This window comes from Micromys minutus (assembly GCF_963924665.1).
Source record: "Micromys minutus genome assembly, chromosome: 29".
Classification (NCBI taxonomy): domain Eukaryota; kingdom Metazoa; phylum Chordata; class Mammalia; order Rodentia; family Muridae; genus Micromys; species Micromys minutus.
In genome coordinates, this window is record NC_137964.1 from 35,507,483 (window position 1) to 35,522,105 (window position 14,623).

General features: G+C 46.6%; 1 protein-coding gene across 1 annotated transcript in view; it reads right to left on the reverse strand.

Annotated features, from left to right (window-relative positions):
* PITPNB (phosphatidylinositol transfer protein beta) overlaps nt 1–14,623 on the reverse strand; it is a gene marked incomplete at its 3' end in the record, with an annotated part of 42,333 nt that overhangs the window by 1,268 nt on the left and 26,442 nt on the right. The window contains exons 8-9 of the mRNA XM_080941342.1: nt 8,965–9,042; nt 1,760–1,870 (exon numbers count right to left, since the gene is read on the reverse strand). Of these exons, the coding sequence (XP_080797468.1) occupies nt 1,760–1,870; nt 8,965–9,042 (189 nt within the window). The remainder of the gene's footprint in view (nt 1–1,759; nt 1,871–8,964; nt 9,043–14,623) is intronic.

Sequence of the window (14,623 nt, forward strand, 5' to 3'; positions counted from 1 at the left end):
AAGCTGGCCTCAAACTCAAGAGATTGGCCTGTCTCTGCCTCCCAAGTGCTGGTATTAAAGGCATGTGCCCCCACTGCCTGGCTAAAACATCCAATCTTTATATCAACAGGAACCTTAATTCTACTCTATTATCATTATATACAAAATAAATAAGAAAATCCCTGTAAAGGGTGGCAAGACAGCACAGTGGTTAGTGACGCTTGCCCCAAGCATGATGATGACAGCTCGGTCTCTGGACCTGTGGTGGAAGACAAGGCACAAGTCCCACAAACAATACTGCAGAAATAAACGCTCTCCACACCACACGGGTGGTGAACACACCATACACAGCAAATAAACACAACTCAAGAACGGTTTTAAAGTCCCTCTAAAGTAAGACTCTCCCCTGCAAAAGGACTGATGGTGTGACAGAAGCCAAGAGCACACAACATACAACACTGGGTTCCATATGCTCCTGTTGGGCTCCATGCACCACGTGCAAGCGCAATGCCAAGGGTCAAAGGTCAACTACGCTCTTCTATAGAAAGGCCACACCTCAAGTCTTCACCTCTGATAAAAACACGCTGCACTTAAGTAAAGCCCTTGGTGCTTAGAGATAAAGATGAAAGCACTCGGTGCTTAGAGATGAAGATGAAAGCACTCGGTACTATACATTAATTCTTCTGTGATATACAGCACTGCCCTTGTGCATGTGTGTGTGTGTGTGAGAGAGAGAGAGAGAGAGAGAGAGAGAGAGAGAGAGAGAGAGCCATCTCTCCAGCCCCCAAGGACATCTTTGTAGTGATGATGGGGGTAAATCCTATAGAAGAGTAAACAGGGCACTCGCACATCTTCCTGTTCACTACCGGGGGCATTTTACTGTTTTGTCTGATGCTGGGCAACACTGGGCACAAAACTGATTGCACCACTGTGATTCCTTTATACCTGTCTGTTTATATTATCCTCATTGTTTAAAAAGCAATCAGGAGGGCTGGAGAGATGGCTCAGCGGTTAGAGCACTGACTGCTCTTCCAGAGGTCCTGAGTTCAATTCCCAGCAACCACATGGTGGTTCACAACCATCTGCAATGGGATCTGATGCCTTTTTCTGGTGTGTGTGAAGACAGCTACCGTGTACTTACATATAAGTAAATCCTTAAAAAAAATTATTAAACAAAAAGCAGCCAGGATTTGGATCTGTGGATCATGTCACCTATTCAGGGTCTAAAGAAGCTGTTCAGACAAAGACAACTAACTCAGTGCCAGAAAGAAGAGGTCTGGATAGCGGGTCTCCTGAGGGAGGGAGGGCTCTGGACTGGAGTGCGGGAACAACGTTCGGGAAAGCACTGCCTTTCTCTAAGGCTGTCCCTTGAGGGCTGGAGAGGCAGCGCAGGGAGGCTAAGAACACTGGCTGCCCCTCCAGAGGACCCAGGTGGGGTTCCCAGTGCCCACAAGTGCTCTCAACTGTTTCTGTCCAGGTCTGGATCATCTGAGGCCCTCTCTGGCTTCCACAGGCACTGCCTGCATCTGCTGCGGTTATGCAGGCTGATAAAACATTAAACATATTAAGATAAAATCTTAAATGGATAAAAAAAAGAGAGAAAAAGGTCTCTTAAAATCTCAATATACTTGGATTTGGTGTTTCTAGAGTATCAGACACACAGGGACAGTAGCTTTCACATTTCATAAAAGAAGAGCGCCCTGTCAGGCCATTTTCCACATCCATCTTCTCTCAGACCTTCCCCCAGGGGAAGGAAGTCCCACCCCTTCAGCAGATTTACCTTCTGGATGAAGTTCTCTACTTTGCTCTGCAGCCCCCACCACTTGAACTTGATGGTCACCAGCTTATAGGCACACATCTTAGGACAGTCAGGGGTGTTTGCCAGTTCCTTCTAGATGAGAAAATTGAAAAATTCTGACGTCAAAATTTAGGTTTAGACCCAAAGAGACTGCTACGTATCACCACCATAGACTTTTAATTCGGAAGCTCTGAATCACTTGAACAGAAGAACAGCGTTCCTCCCCTGCCATCCAGCTATGAGCTCAGCTGGTGTCACCAGAGCTCTTGAGTGTGGCAGTGAGCCTAAACAGGGAAGTTGGCTTCCCTAACTCCCCTGGGGATCTGCTCAGGACCTTCTACCATTTTCCATGTTTCCAAATATCTCTAAGTGCAGCAGTAGTTTATGACAGCAGAGGGCACAGGCAGCCATGCAAGTACATCCTGCTAACACATGGTTGTACACACAGCTTCCGGTTCCAGAGCACCACACACTGGCATTCACTCAAGCCTTGCTTGGATAAATAGGATGTGTGGGCGACGGTGCTCCAGCTATGTAACTGTTGTGGAGAAGGGTCCTTGAAAAGGAATACCCCAGAGCTGGGCTTCTCACTGGCAACACACGCTCATGGAGGGCTGGAGAGGGAGCTAAGTCCAGCACCTGAGCATCCAGCTGCTCTACCACCTATGACTTGCAACTCTGCCTTACCACACATAGCCATGGAGAGGGTCTAGTGTGGGATGTGGTGTGTGTGTTTGTGTGTGCGCACGTGTTTGCAATGACAGGATAACATTGCTGTCCTTGGTGGGAGTCATTCACCTGTCACCCAGCTGCACACACTGCTGCTATCAGACATGGGGGTCACAAAGCTATGTCAGGTCAGGTCTGGCCACCTGTCTTCAACCACCTAGTAACAAGAGCCAGTTTAATAGTGGGAAGCAGAAGGAGGAGGTTTCTCAATGTAGTCACACTGGAAGAGGGGAAGATATTTGGAAACCCCTTCAAGTCCACCTTTGGGGTCCTAAGGTGAGACTGAGGTTAACTAGAGGGCCAAGCCTGTGCACATAAGCCCTGGCAGGATGTGTGCCACCCTCCACTGACCCAACATTGTTGGTTCAGTTTCACCTAGGAGGGGTTGGTGAGGGGCTGGCTGATGAGCAGTTGCTCTGGAGTCTCTTTCTGGAAGACAACTTCCTCCTATGACAAGCACATTTCCCTTTTCCTAGCATAAGAGGCCTGGCCACTGCTTTGAGTCCAATGTTTGAATAATCAGGTCAGAATGAGACAGACACACAGATATGCGCCCCCCTCTCCTCAACTGCAGGCCTGGCTCTAGGCTAGGCATGGTATGGATGAGGTCAGTCAGCTTGCCTCACATGGCCCAGTTCTCTGGAAAGGATGGCAAGGTGAGCCACCCACAGCCCATCTCTTCAGTAAGCAATGAACCCATGCTGGGGGCCTAAGCCCAGGAGCTGCTGAGCAGGAGGAGAGCGCAGCTCCAGGGTCAGCCAGGCTGGCACTAGGCCAAGAGCATGGCATCCAGCTGTGGCTCCTACTGCACAGCAGTAATCTGTGCTCCCTCTGGCTTCACTGCTCTGTGAACAGGAAGAGCTAGACTATTGGATCACCCCTGTTCCACCTAAGTGAACCAGGGCCGAACAAGCTTCGCGCCAAGGCTACAGACGGTAGGGCAAACATGCCCTTCCCATTCAATGCCTGTGAAGCCCCTGTCCACACCCTCAGGCTCCAGTTTATCTACAGCGCAGCTGCCACACCCATAACACTGATAGCCCTAAGCAACTCCAGCTGGGACAAGTCCTGGGTACCACAAGCCACAAACAACTTCATTCCGGACCCTAGGCACCCCACACCTTATTCTCCACAGAAGCTTACCTTTTAGCCTTCTCCCCAAAGTGAGGGACTCAGTTCTAACTAGAGTGAGTCAAATGTAACATGAGCGATCTCCACAGGCTGGACTCCAGCACAGAGACTCCACCACTAAGCTTTTTAGTGATGCTGGCAACTACTGAAGCCAATTAACACAGCAACTTATAGAGTTTGCACTGTGCTGTAAGAATTATTTTAAAACTTAAAAGGGCCAAAAATAATACTAGTTCTAAAAGCAATCACCCTATACCTCACATGCTTATTTATTTTCAGTCTTCTCGTTTCTCATCCAATTTACAAGTAGTTATTAAAAACAAAAACAAAACCAACCCTTTGAGGGAAGAATATGCAAACCAACTAAACTCTGCTCAAGTAGACACAGGCCTGCTGCCTCACCGTCCTGGCTGTCTTCTGCAGTAGCTAACATGCGCATGGTATTTCAGGTGTCATTCCTGTTTACAGTAATAAAGAAACATCTCTTAATCCAAGCTATAGTGGGATGACTCAGTAGGTGAAGTGCCCTCTGCCAGGCCTCACTGCCTCAGTTTAACCTCTTGGTATCACATGAAAGGAGAGAACCAATTCTTGCAAGCTGTCCTCTCACCCTGATGCATGTTATGGTATGCAAATACATGTGTATTCAAGTGCCTGTTCATACATGAGTGTTGTACCTACAAGTGTGTATGTGCACCACAAGTATGCCTGCTGCTTGCAGAGGTCAGAAGAGGGTATCAGATCCCCTGGAACTGGTCACAAGACAACATGTAGATGCTGGGAACCAAACCCAAGTCTTCTGCAAAACACAGTAGTTTTTATCCACTAAGCTGTCTCTCTAGCCCCTAATTAAGGAGGGTGGGGGGAGAGGAAAGAAATTTATAATCTTCAAAACGATATTTCCGTTGTGACAGAAATTAGTTCCATCCTGTATCAAGTTCCTAGGAACTCAACTGTTTTAAAAACAACGTCCTCTCAAAACAACCCAAGGGGCAGGGAACAGAATAGAATAAAGGCCATTCACACATTGCTCCAATCCAGCCCAAGCTGAAAACGTCATTATCCACATCAAGGCAGCTCAGGCTAATTCTGCTAGTTCATAATACAATTATCCTGCCAGTGAGTGAGTTGTAAATAGCTTAAATGTTTAAATGGATTTTTTTTTAAAGGGGAACATTAGTTGGTTACCAGAAGAGCAACAAGCGGTTCTATGAGACAGGTGTTCCAAGCTCACAGAAGAGCCTCACATTAGGTTATTTACCACATAATTCAATTTCACCTATAACATAGCATGTACTAGTTAGTTGGAAAATGTTTTCAAAATAGCCTTTAAATCATTTGTACAGTCACAGAATTCCTTACATTTCATGTTACTAACTAAATGAAGCTCCCCAAGTCCAATCATGCTTTCAATTTAAGAGTGCATATTAGGTTACTCTGAGGCATGTGGCTGGGCCTTCAGGGAAGCAACGTGTGCAGCAGCCACACATCATGACTGAATACTTGAAGCATGTGGATGGTAAGCAATCAGCCAGCATTAGTCTCAAGAACAAATGTCTTGCTCTGTGACAGGAAAGCATCCAAGGGGCTCTCAGCCTCGCCCGCTCCCTTCACACTGCAGGCTCCTTGCTGTGGGTTCCTTGTGGGGTCGGGAGAGCTGACGCTCTTCAGCAGCAGAGCAGTCTTCACGCAATTCACACTCCCTGGTATTTTAGTTTTCAGTGGTAGGCAATCAGAATGCTCAGTTTTGGCGGCCGAATTTGTAGTGTTAAGTTTCCAACTGAAATCACACTAAGAAAGTTAAAAATAAATGTGCCACCAGGGCTGCTGCCAGTGTGCACCAGCAAATGTCAACACAGGATCACAGAATACATGGCAAGCATGTGCACTGCAATCTCAGGCAAGCCCCGCTCTCCAACGCATGCTGTCTTCTCTTCTCTAGACAGCTTTTACGCTGTGAGTCTTTTGGGCGGGCCTAGGCTGACACTGTTTTTCTTCATGTCAAGCCTTGTATCTTACTGACTGGCACTGGTTTACTGACTCTGGACTAAGAGCCTACTGAGGGCACGTGTAAGCAAGGCACTGCCACGACCATGGTGGTTTTACACTAAGACAGGAAGAACAAGGTGACCACCCTGACCTGAGGTACCAGCAGGGACACAGGGACACCCAGAGGCCTCTAGTGGGGTGGGGACTCATGTTGGGAGACTCTTGACTTTGAAAAAGTTCATATCTAAGAATATAAAAAGCAGGCACAGCAAATCCAGGAAGGCCCTACTTGTGAGGGATCAACAGCCAGCGCTATGCCCCGTCCCAATGACGGCGAGTTCGCAGCTCCCTCATCGGAGATGAAGGCACACCTGCCAGGCTCTGCCAAGTACAGTTCACGTGCTCAGCTCTTCATTTCCTTCTTAGGGAGAGTGAGCAGATGGCTAAGGCCCACTCGAGCCGTAGAGTCTCCGGCACTGTTTGTTTTTAAGTAAAATTCTGTATCATATCATCAGTGGGAAAAAGCCTGTGCTCATGAAAAACTTGGGAGACGAGAAAGTCTCTGTTGCTCCACCCAGCTGGGAAGTGCTCTGAGCTCCATGGCTTTGGCTTAACACCTAGGCCACAGCAAGCACTCATTAAACACATGAGGACAAAGACTGAATCCTAACTACTAATATATGCAACGGGGAGATGTGCATGGGCACAGACAACACACAAACGTGTGTGCACGAGCACTCACAGAAGGGGAGGCTCAAGAACTTGACCTCTGTTATGACTTCCTGTGCCCAGCACATATGCATGTCCTTTAATCTTCCTGACAACATTTGCAGTGGGTACTGAGCTTGAATCTTAGAGGTGTGGAAACTGAGGCTCAAGGTGTACACTATCCACATCCTAATGCATGAACCTTCACAGTATTTGATGAGCTTCCTTTTGTGCTCCTACCACTAGAGATGCCCTGACCACACTGTAGAACTGTACAGAGCTAAACAGTTAATGAAACAACATGAACACAAGAGGCAGAAGCGTGACTCCAAGTCAGGATCTGCCTCGTGGCCAGACCTCTCTCCAGTGAGCAGCACTGACCGGGCCTGTGAACCTGCAGGCACCACAGTTTCCCCTACAAGTCTAATCTGGGTTTCTGTGGCCACACTGCTCATTTATATATAAACCAAGGCACCCATGCGTGCTCCACAGCGAGGTTTGGAAGGTTAAATGTGACCTTGTATTATTGCCTGGGACCACAGGGAGCCTCCTCTCAGCTGAATATAGCCAATAAACACCACAGGAAGCACCTCACACTAAGTAAGGGAGGTGCCAAAGCAGTCACTGGAGTGTCACAGTAACAGAGAGCTTGTCCAGCCTGAAGACACACAGCCAGGCAAACCCATCGACCCTGAGATTTTCACTTAGCCCTAGAGCGATTTTGGGATGTGGACTGGTAACAACAGCCCTTTGCTTTAGTGGCAGCTGGGTGACCGTGTGTTTGGCACACCTCAGCAGTCATCCTGTCATGCCCACAAACACTTCTGTCACTTGCCCAACTACCACCCCTCCTTAGCCTGCTTATCAAAGAAAGGTGCCTATTCCCATGTGTGATCAGCTGCTGCCAAGGGGTTATCTTCATGTTCCGTCACATCAATAAATGGTAGGTTAGCTTGTTTTATTTCAGTACCGGGGATATTTGCAAGGTCATGGAAGGTCAGATAGTAACTGCTTGCTTTGTAAGGGTACCTGCACCTACCACCAGCTGAACAACTCGAGCAAGTGATCCATCCACAAGTGGGCGGAAGGAGCACTCTGCAGGGGTACCATGAAATCACTGCTGCACCTGCTCTGTAGGCACAGTCTATTAGGGCTCAAACCTGTTGTCTCTCATTCGTGAGGCTGAGGTTGGGGGATTACCCACCCTTGAGTGTTCAAGGGCTGCCGGGCCTACATGGTGACCCCCAGGTAGCACTGGCTCCTGCATAAAACCATGTCACCAAACAAACTCAAGCTACTCCAGAATTTTAAATAATCAGAGATCAAGAACCGCGCATAAACACACATCACACTAACAAAGCAAGAACAAGCCATGCTAGTTACACATTCTTATTTCTTAAGAATTGGGAAAACCAAGCCAAAGACAAATATCAAGTAATTCCATGGCCAGCCAGAAGCCTCTTGGGAGTCCCAAGAATTCCTGCACTCAGCTCTCAGGCAGAGCAAGCTGACTATGCAACAGCTATGGAAAACCTGGACTTCAACACTGGTAACTGGGGGAAAACACAACCTTCTGAGGCCTTCTGCCTTTCATCCCCTGTAAAACCATTGTTTGCCAGAGTCAGCACCAGAGAAAGCAGAGCAGCCTTAGCGGGGACTGTGCCTTGGACAGCCACTGGCCTGGATGAAGGAGCTGAACCCAGAGTTGGGTGGGGACACTTAGTAAATCCCCTAGGCTGGACTCAGATGACGCCCATGGACTCTGCTTGTCACTGTGAGCGACATTCACCACTTGAGTATTAAGCCTCTAGTCATGGTTCCTTTTAGCTGATGTGCAACAGCTTACAAGGCAGACAAAGAGCACTGGGGCTTCTCCATGCTCCTCCACAGCAGTGGCTGGCACAGCACTGCTCCCTGAGGTCAGCAGCCATTACAACTTGGCTGACAACAAAATCCTGTTGGTGAACAGTCTGCTCCAGTCAGGGTTGGGCTTTTATGCACCTCCTGGTCTATCAAAATAATCAGAATAACCTGCCACTAACTCTGTAAGCTGTGTTTAATGGATTCCATTTAGTGTAGTACACTACATTTCTGTGGTGGCTCCAATGATTTTGTTGGCACTACTTTTTCTACTTCATGTTTTTCTACTTCATGAGTGGAGTGAAGGTGTGCTCTCTCTGAATATAAACACTTTCCACAAAACCACTCTCCGGTGTCCTGCTTTCCAGATGCATTAAGTATCAATAAATGCCAAGGAAACACCTGGGTGGGAGGAGAAATTATTTACAGTTGATACAGACTAGACCTACTATGAACCTTCATTTAATATGGATTCTATACCGCCTGGAGTCAGGTGTAGATATCACAGTCTCCAAAGACCACACCAGTCGCTTCTCTTTGTATTCCTCAGCACAGCGGGCACACGGCACGGCACACCAAGGCCGACAGCCTGGCTCTGTTCCGTTTGCTAATGCAGCACGCACTCACAGGCCAACTGTAAATGATCCTGAGTCTTTATCATAAACAAAATCCTCTGTGCAACTTAAACACCACCACCTCTTCAAGACTTGCAACTTAGCAATTGTTCTGTTTGCAAGACTCTGCTTGCCAGCACGGTCAGTAGCCAGTACCTTCCAGTTAGGTCCCAGAGGGCCTCTCTTGGTCTTGACTGACTGGAATAATGCAGGGTCTTCATCAGCTTTGTAGTCCTGTAAAGCAAAACAGAGTCAGAGATAAAGAAAACTAGAAACCATTCTTTAACCTTGCCAGGCACCTTTCTGAAGCTAGAGCTCCGTGTGTGTGTGTGTGTGTGTGTGTGTGTGTGTGTGTGTGTGTGTGTGTGAGTGAGACTTGGTGATCCTGAGCTGCTACTGCCACTGTGGGCAACTACTCCACTACAACACATCAGGTCTGCTCCTGTACTTTCCCCAAGTCCCTCCCTATCATGAGAAGCAGGGATGGGTGAGTGAGGTTCTTCTTTCCCTCAATACATCTTACCTGATAGGTTGGAAAAAAAATGAGTTAAGTCATTTTATTTTTCTAAAGTTGTCTCTCTCCTGCTCTCTTCATTTCCTTCCTTCTGTTCTTTCCACAGAAGCAGTTATTTTTGGAGTTTAAACAAATAACAGGATCTTTACTAATTGTCATGACCCAGGCCCAGGCCCCAGGGTCAGTGTAAAGCCTGGATACCGTTCTTTATCCAGGCTGACTTCAGGGCCCACCATGCTTCATGGCCTTTGTGAAGGAAAGAAGCAACGCAGAAAATGCCCAGACAGGCTGAGAGGAGACCTTGGCTGGAAGCTGTCTGTGTTCCTGATAAGAGCAGTCTCAAGCAAGGCATACATAGGGCATACTCTAAAGCCCAACGCAAATGTTCCCAAAGCAAAGAAAACACACTGGGAAAGGCCATTTACAACTCCACAGTTAGTAAATGCTCATGGTGTGCTAATAATTCCAAGGGAGGGTTATAAATAAATCATATGAGAGAAAAAAAAATAAACTTGAAAGAAGCGGGCTTGGTAAACATGTGACCCTGGGCTGGAAGCCTGTCTCAGCATTGTCTAAGGAGTCGGAGAAATTGCTAAACTTGTGAACCTCATCAGCTGTACTAGGTTTCAATGATTTGGCATTTGAAATAGTTGATGTGTATTAACATCAGTGTTAACACGGCAGAGCATGAAGTCAGTTAGCCTTCCCCAGAAGGACACACAGGGAGAAGTTGCCCTCAAGGGGTAGGACATCCAGAATCATTTCTCTTGTCTGCTCACAACAGCACTGACTTCAATCGTCACCAGCTAGAATAAAGTCAGACTCCAACTTAGACCTGCACCATAAAAACTAGAGTGCTTGCTCAGACTCAGGAAAAAAGCAACTCAACAGGTTGCCCCAAGATTTGCTTTGCACTCACAAGCAGAATAAGCCACCCTAATACAAACAAACCTAAAAGCCTCTAAACCATTCTCTTCTAGCACAGAGGTTCAAAATTAAAGCAGAAACAGGCCTACTACCTCTCCCCACCCGTAACACATACACACACACAGCCACACACACACACACAGCCACACACGCACGCACACACGCACCATTACATTAAACAATCACTTCCAGCACCACCTCACTCCCTAAGGTCAATCAGGCTGAAAGAGGCAGACAAAACAAACAAAACCCCAAGAAGATTGTATTAATTACCAGAAGAGAAGAGAGAACATTCAGTCAGAATTAAAACCAAACAGCCAAGGACACATCACTTACAAGAGACAAGTGCAAGGGAAAGGCATACCATGTTTAGGACATTTTAACAGTTAAGTTCTAATCATCCCATCTCTCACCCAGAATGCTAGCCAAGATCTGCCCACTCATTCTCTATGAGAGAGAAGCCACGCCCCTTTTCTCTTATGGATTGGGTGTGTCGTGGCTGTGGTCCTTAGCTGTAGGGACTGCATAGTAAATACACACATTCTGAACATGAGCAGCTGACAGGTGGATGCTAGATTACTGTTCTGTATGTCACATAAAGAAAACACAGAAGGCTAATGCATGTCACAGCAGGGAGATAAACCTTGATTTTGGATGCATTGAGATGTGGAAAAAAAAAAAAAAAAGAAAGAAAAGAAACAGGATTTTAGAACTGAGGATGAAAGGCTGGAGGTGCTGTGAACCTCAGACCTACCTACACCCATGGAAAATCTCTAAGTCCACAACAGTGTACACAAGTACCTCTAGTGTTGAATTAATAAAACCAATGGCATTGAATAAAGGAAGTTCAGACACTAGGACCAGACAACTTGTAAAGGAAGAACTCAGTCACTTCCAGGTTGCAGGAGACCAGTAAAGGTGTAGCTAAAGAAGGCGAGGATAGACAGACACCTCTTCTCTCTGCGATCCCATGCCAGGCAGCCACTTCACACAGCTACTGAGTCCATTTGCAGTAGATTCAGAAACTGAAGGAACTGAAAACCTTGTGAGCACATCACTATATATCTGACACACTAGTCCACAAAACATGGCCTGTGCACCTGCGAGCCTGTGAGCCTTCATCATCAGCTCGGGCCACAGGCTGCTATTCTAAAACGTGCTGTGACGATTACCACCCGTGAAGAACCAACATGGCTTCCTACACCTGAACTTCAACCAGTCTCTTTTAAAAAGATTTGTCCATGTTATGCATATGGGTGTTTTACCTGTATCTGTATCTGTGCACTCCACATGTGTACACTGTCCTTGGAGGCTAGAACATGGCATTACATCCCCTGAAACTGGAGCTACAGAAAGTTGAGAGCCATTTCGTGTACCATGGGGATTGAACCCTGGTCCTCTGGAAGAGCCCTTAACCAGTGAGCGATATCCAGCCCCCATTCAACTCTTTGATCTCTGCCTTGGCTCACATGGCTATACCATTCAGGGCAACCAAAAGTGTCAGCAATATGGGGAGTGAACATTTAAAAAGCCAAGACATCAGTCTCAGCACCAGGAGCGTCCAAGTGGGTCTTTCTGAGACAGACACACAGAATGAAACCTTCCCCTCTTTGCAGCCAACATTAAAGACATTATACTGAAAGTGTAACATGACCCAATTATTGACAATAGCACCATATCACCTGACAGGTGAGAATAATGCACCTTGTTAAAACCTAGACATTTTGCATTTGCTAGTTTGAATCTGTAAATGTTTAATCAGTTGAATTAAGTAGCATAATATGAAAAGGTAGGAAGTGGATGTAGTCTTCGCAACCTCAAGTCTTGTATTAATTTTTTAAACAGTACCTTCTTGTTGCAATTTTATTGTTTGGTATCTGGTTTGGGCTCTCGATTTGAAAACTGGTCGATTTATATCCGTATCACGATGAACAAATGCATCCCTTCCTGTATGGCAGTTTCAGCATACAGAATGCAGCCTCAGCTACCAATCCCAGCTGCAAACGAGCAGTAGTGTGGAGGAGACAGCCTGCTGGCTTTGTTAGAGCTGTCTCTTGTGGGATCCCAGGGGACAGGAGGCTCTGATGGAGAGAAGCCCCCGGCTCCAGGTTTACTGTGCTTGCCCCAGCTGCAGACTGCTCATCTCATTAGCTGTTTTAGAATACGTGGGTGAAGACAGCTGCAGTCTACTCTAGTCCTCAGCTCCTGGGTATTCTGAAGGCTGAATCTGCTATGCACTTTGTATAATCCTTGGGAAGAAAGAAAGCAAATTCACCAGGCCAAGAAAATGCACTTTAAAAAGAAAACTGGCTTTAAAATCACGTTTAAATGGAGAAAAATCTTATTACTGAGATGCACTGTGCTTAACATATTCTGTGATCTAAGTTTCATTACCACACACAATGCCCAGAGCCTGGTCAGGATGAGGCCTGGTGAAAGCATCATTATCTAGCCTGGAGCACCTTCCTTCGAGGACACTGCCTGTTCCTCCAACAATATCTCAACCACACAAAAGTACAGCGGCATCAGCACAGGACTCTCTCGTCTGGACTAGTGCAGCCAATGCGGTGTCACTGACACTCTCAGTAAAGTACAAACGGGGACAAACGGAAGCCAAGTGTGATACGGTAAATCAGTGCATCAGTGCCTCCACCCCAGAGTCCCAGAATCCAGTCATTAAGTCCATATAAGGACTGTTAGGCCTGGCTCAGGAAAGCTGTGCCACCTCACGGGTACGCATCTGTTACTTCCTGCCACCCTCAACAGAAACCAGATGAATTCTGAAGACAAAGAATATTAGTTTTATGAATCTTTTAGCACAGTGGCTGTTCCCCAAAACGCAAGCATAAAACCTGTGCTGAGCCAACCTAAATATGTCCTTGAGCCCAGATTGAACTCATGATTATGAATGGGGAAGGGAGTGTGGGTGGTGAGCTTGACAGCTCGTGGAAAACCAAGATGAGCTCCAGACACCAGAAGCTGCTTACAGCAAGCCTGGGTTAGCTATCCCAGGTGAGAGTGAGCAGTGAGGAACAGCCACTTGAACACTAGCCTTGGCAACTCTCATGACACCTGCTCATAAAGACCAGGGCCCAGCCAGCGTAACCGGAGGCCCAGGGCAACTTTACGAAGTGAACGTTAGGGTCCTGTGGCCTGCTATCAAATGGTCTACTTTAGCATATGATCATTAATTAGGTGTTTATTCAAACAGCTCAGAGATATTCGCTAAGTTTAAAATGCATGGGCACCACTGCTCAGCTTGGTGAAACTAGGGGAGAAAGGCTGGGTGAGAAATGAGGACAACTCAAGCACTTGATCTATCAGCAGGACTCTACCCTTGGAACGTCTCTGACCCCGGTGCTCACTGCAGGCCTGGACGGCACCATAGCCAGGCAATATCTCTGCAATATGGGATAAGGTAGTGGAGGAAAGTGACATTTACCAACTTGTGTAAGAAACTGGTTTCAACAGTTATTTTCCAATCAGCAGCTTTCTTTCTGTTTTAATTACATATCCCCAGTGACTCCTCACCCTTGCAGGTTCCCACAGAGTACCATTAATACAGTATAAGTAAATCTCATTAATTCAGGTCCTACCACCTTGGAATTTATAATCACTGGCATAGGGGCCGGGCTGAAGTTTATCTTTGCATGATCTATGAAAAAAAGATTTGCTACACAAATTAATAGAGTAACAAGATCTCAGGAGGGTTGTTTAAACAGTTCAGAAGTGTTTTAGAGCAATTCAGAAGCCTCCATTTGCATATAATTATTATGCTAATTACAAATCATTCTTATCTATTCATTAAAGCAGAGTCCCAAAGGACCACTAATTGTCAATAACTTGTTGGCCTAGTTTCTGTTACTGAATGCATCTCAGAGGAACAAAACTGCACTGAAAATATTGTATGATCCAGCCCTCACGGACACTCTGCTTTCCACAGAACCCTAAAGGCTGCATTTACACACCTGCAGTGACATCAAAGGTGTGACCCTGGTGTAGGCTGGAAAAGTGGACAGAGCAGTCATAGTCTTCTAATGCCAGAGACTTCCACAACCTGAGTGGCATGATCCCAGACGAACCGGTTGTTTACAACAGCCTAGCTACCTATAGCCACTCGGGTCACCATGGGCACTGCCAGGTTAGAGAGCAACCTGACCAGAGGTTTCTTTCTGGTTTCTTACACTCTCCTTTCCTTGTGGCAAGTCTATGCTGTGTTTATGAGGGCAGACCACTGAGAAAATAGCAATGCCAGAATGTCAGCTAAGAGAAGATGACTACCAAATGTGTCCTGTAACACACTGCACATTTGACACCAGGGCAAGAACATGTGATGCTCTCAAAGGAGACATAGTTAAGGTACAGTGTGAAGGC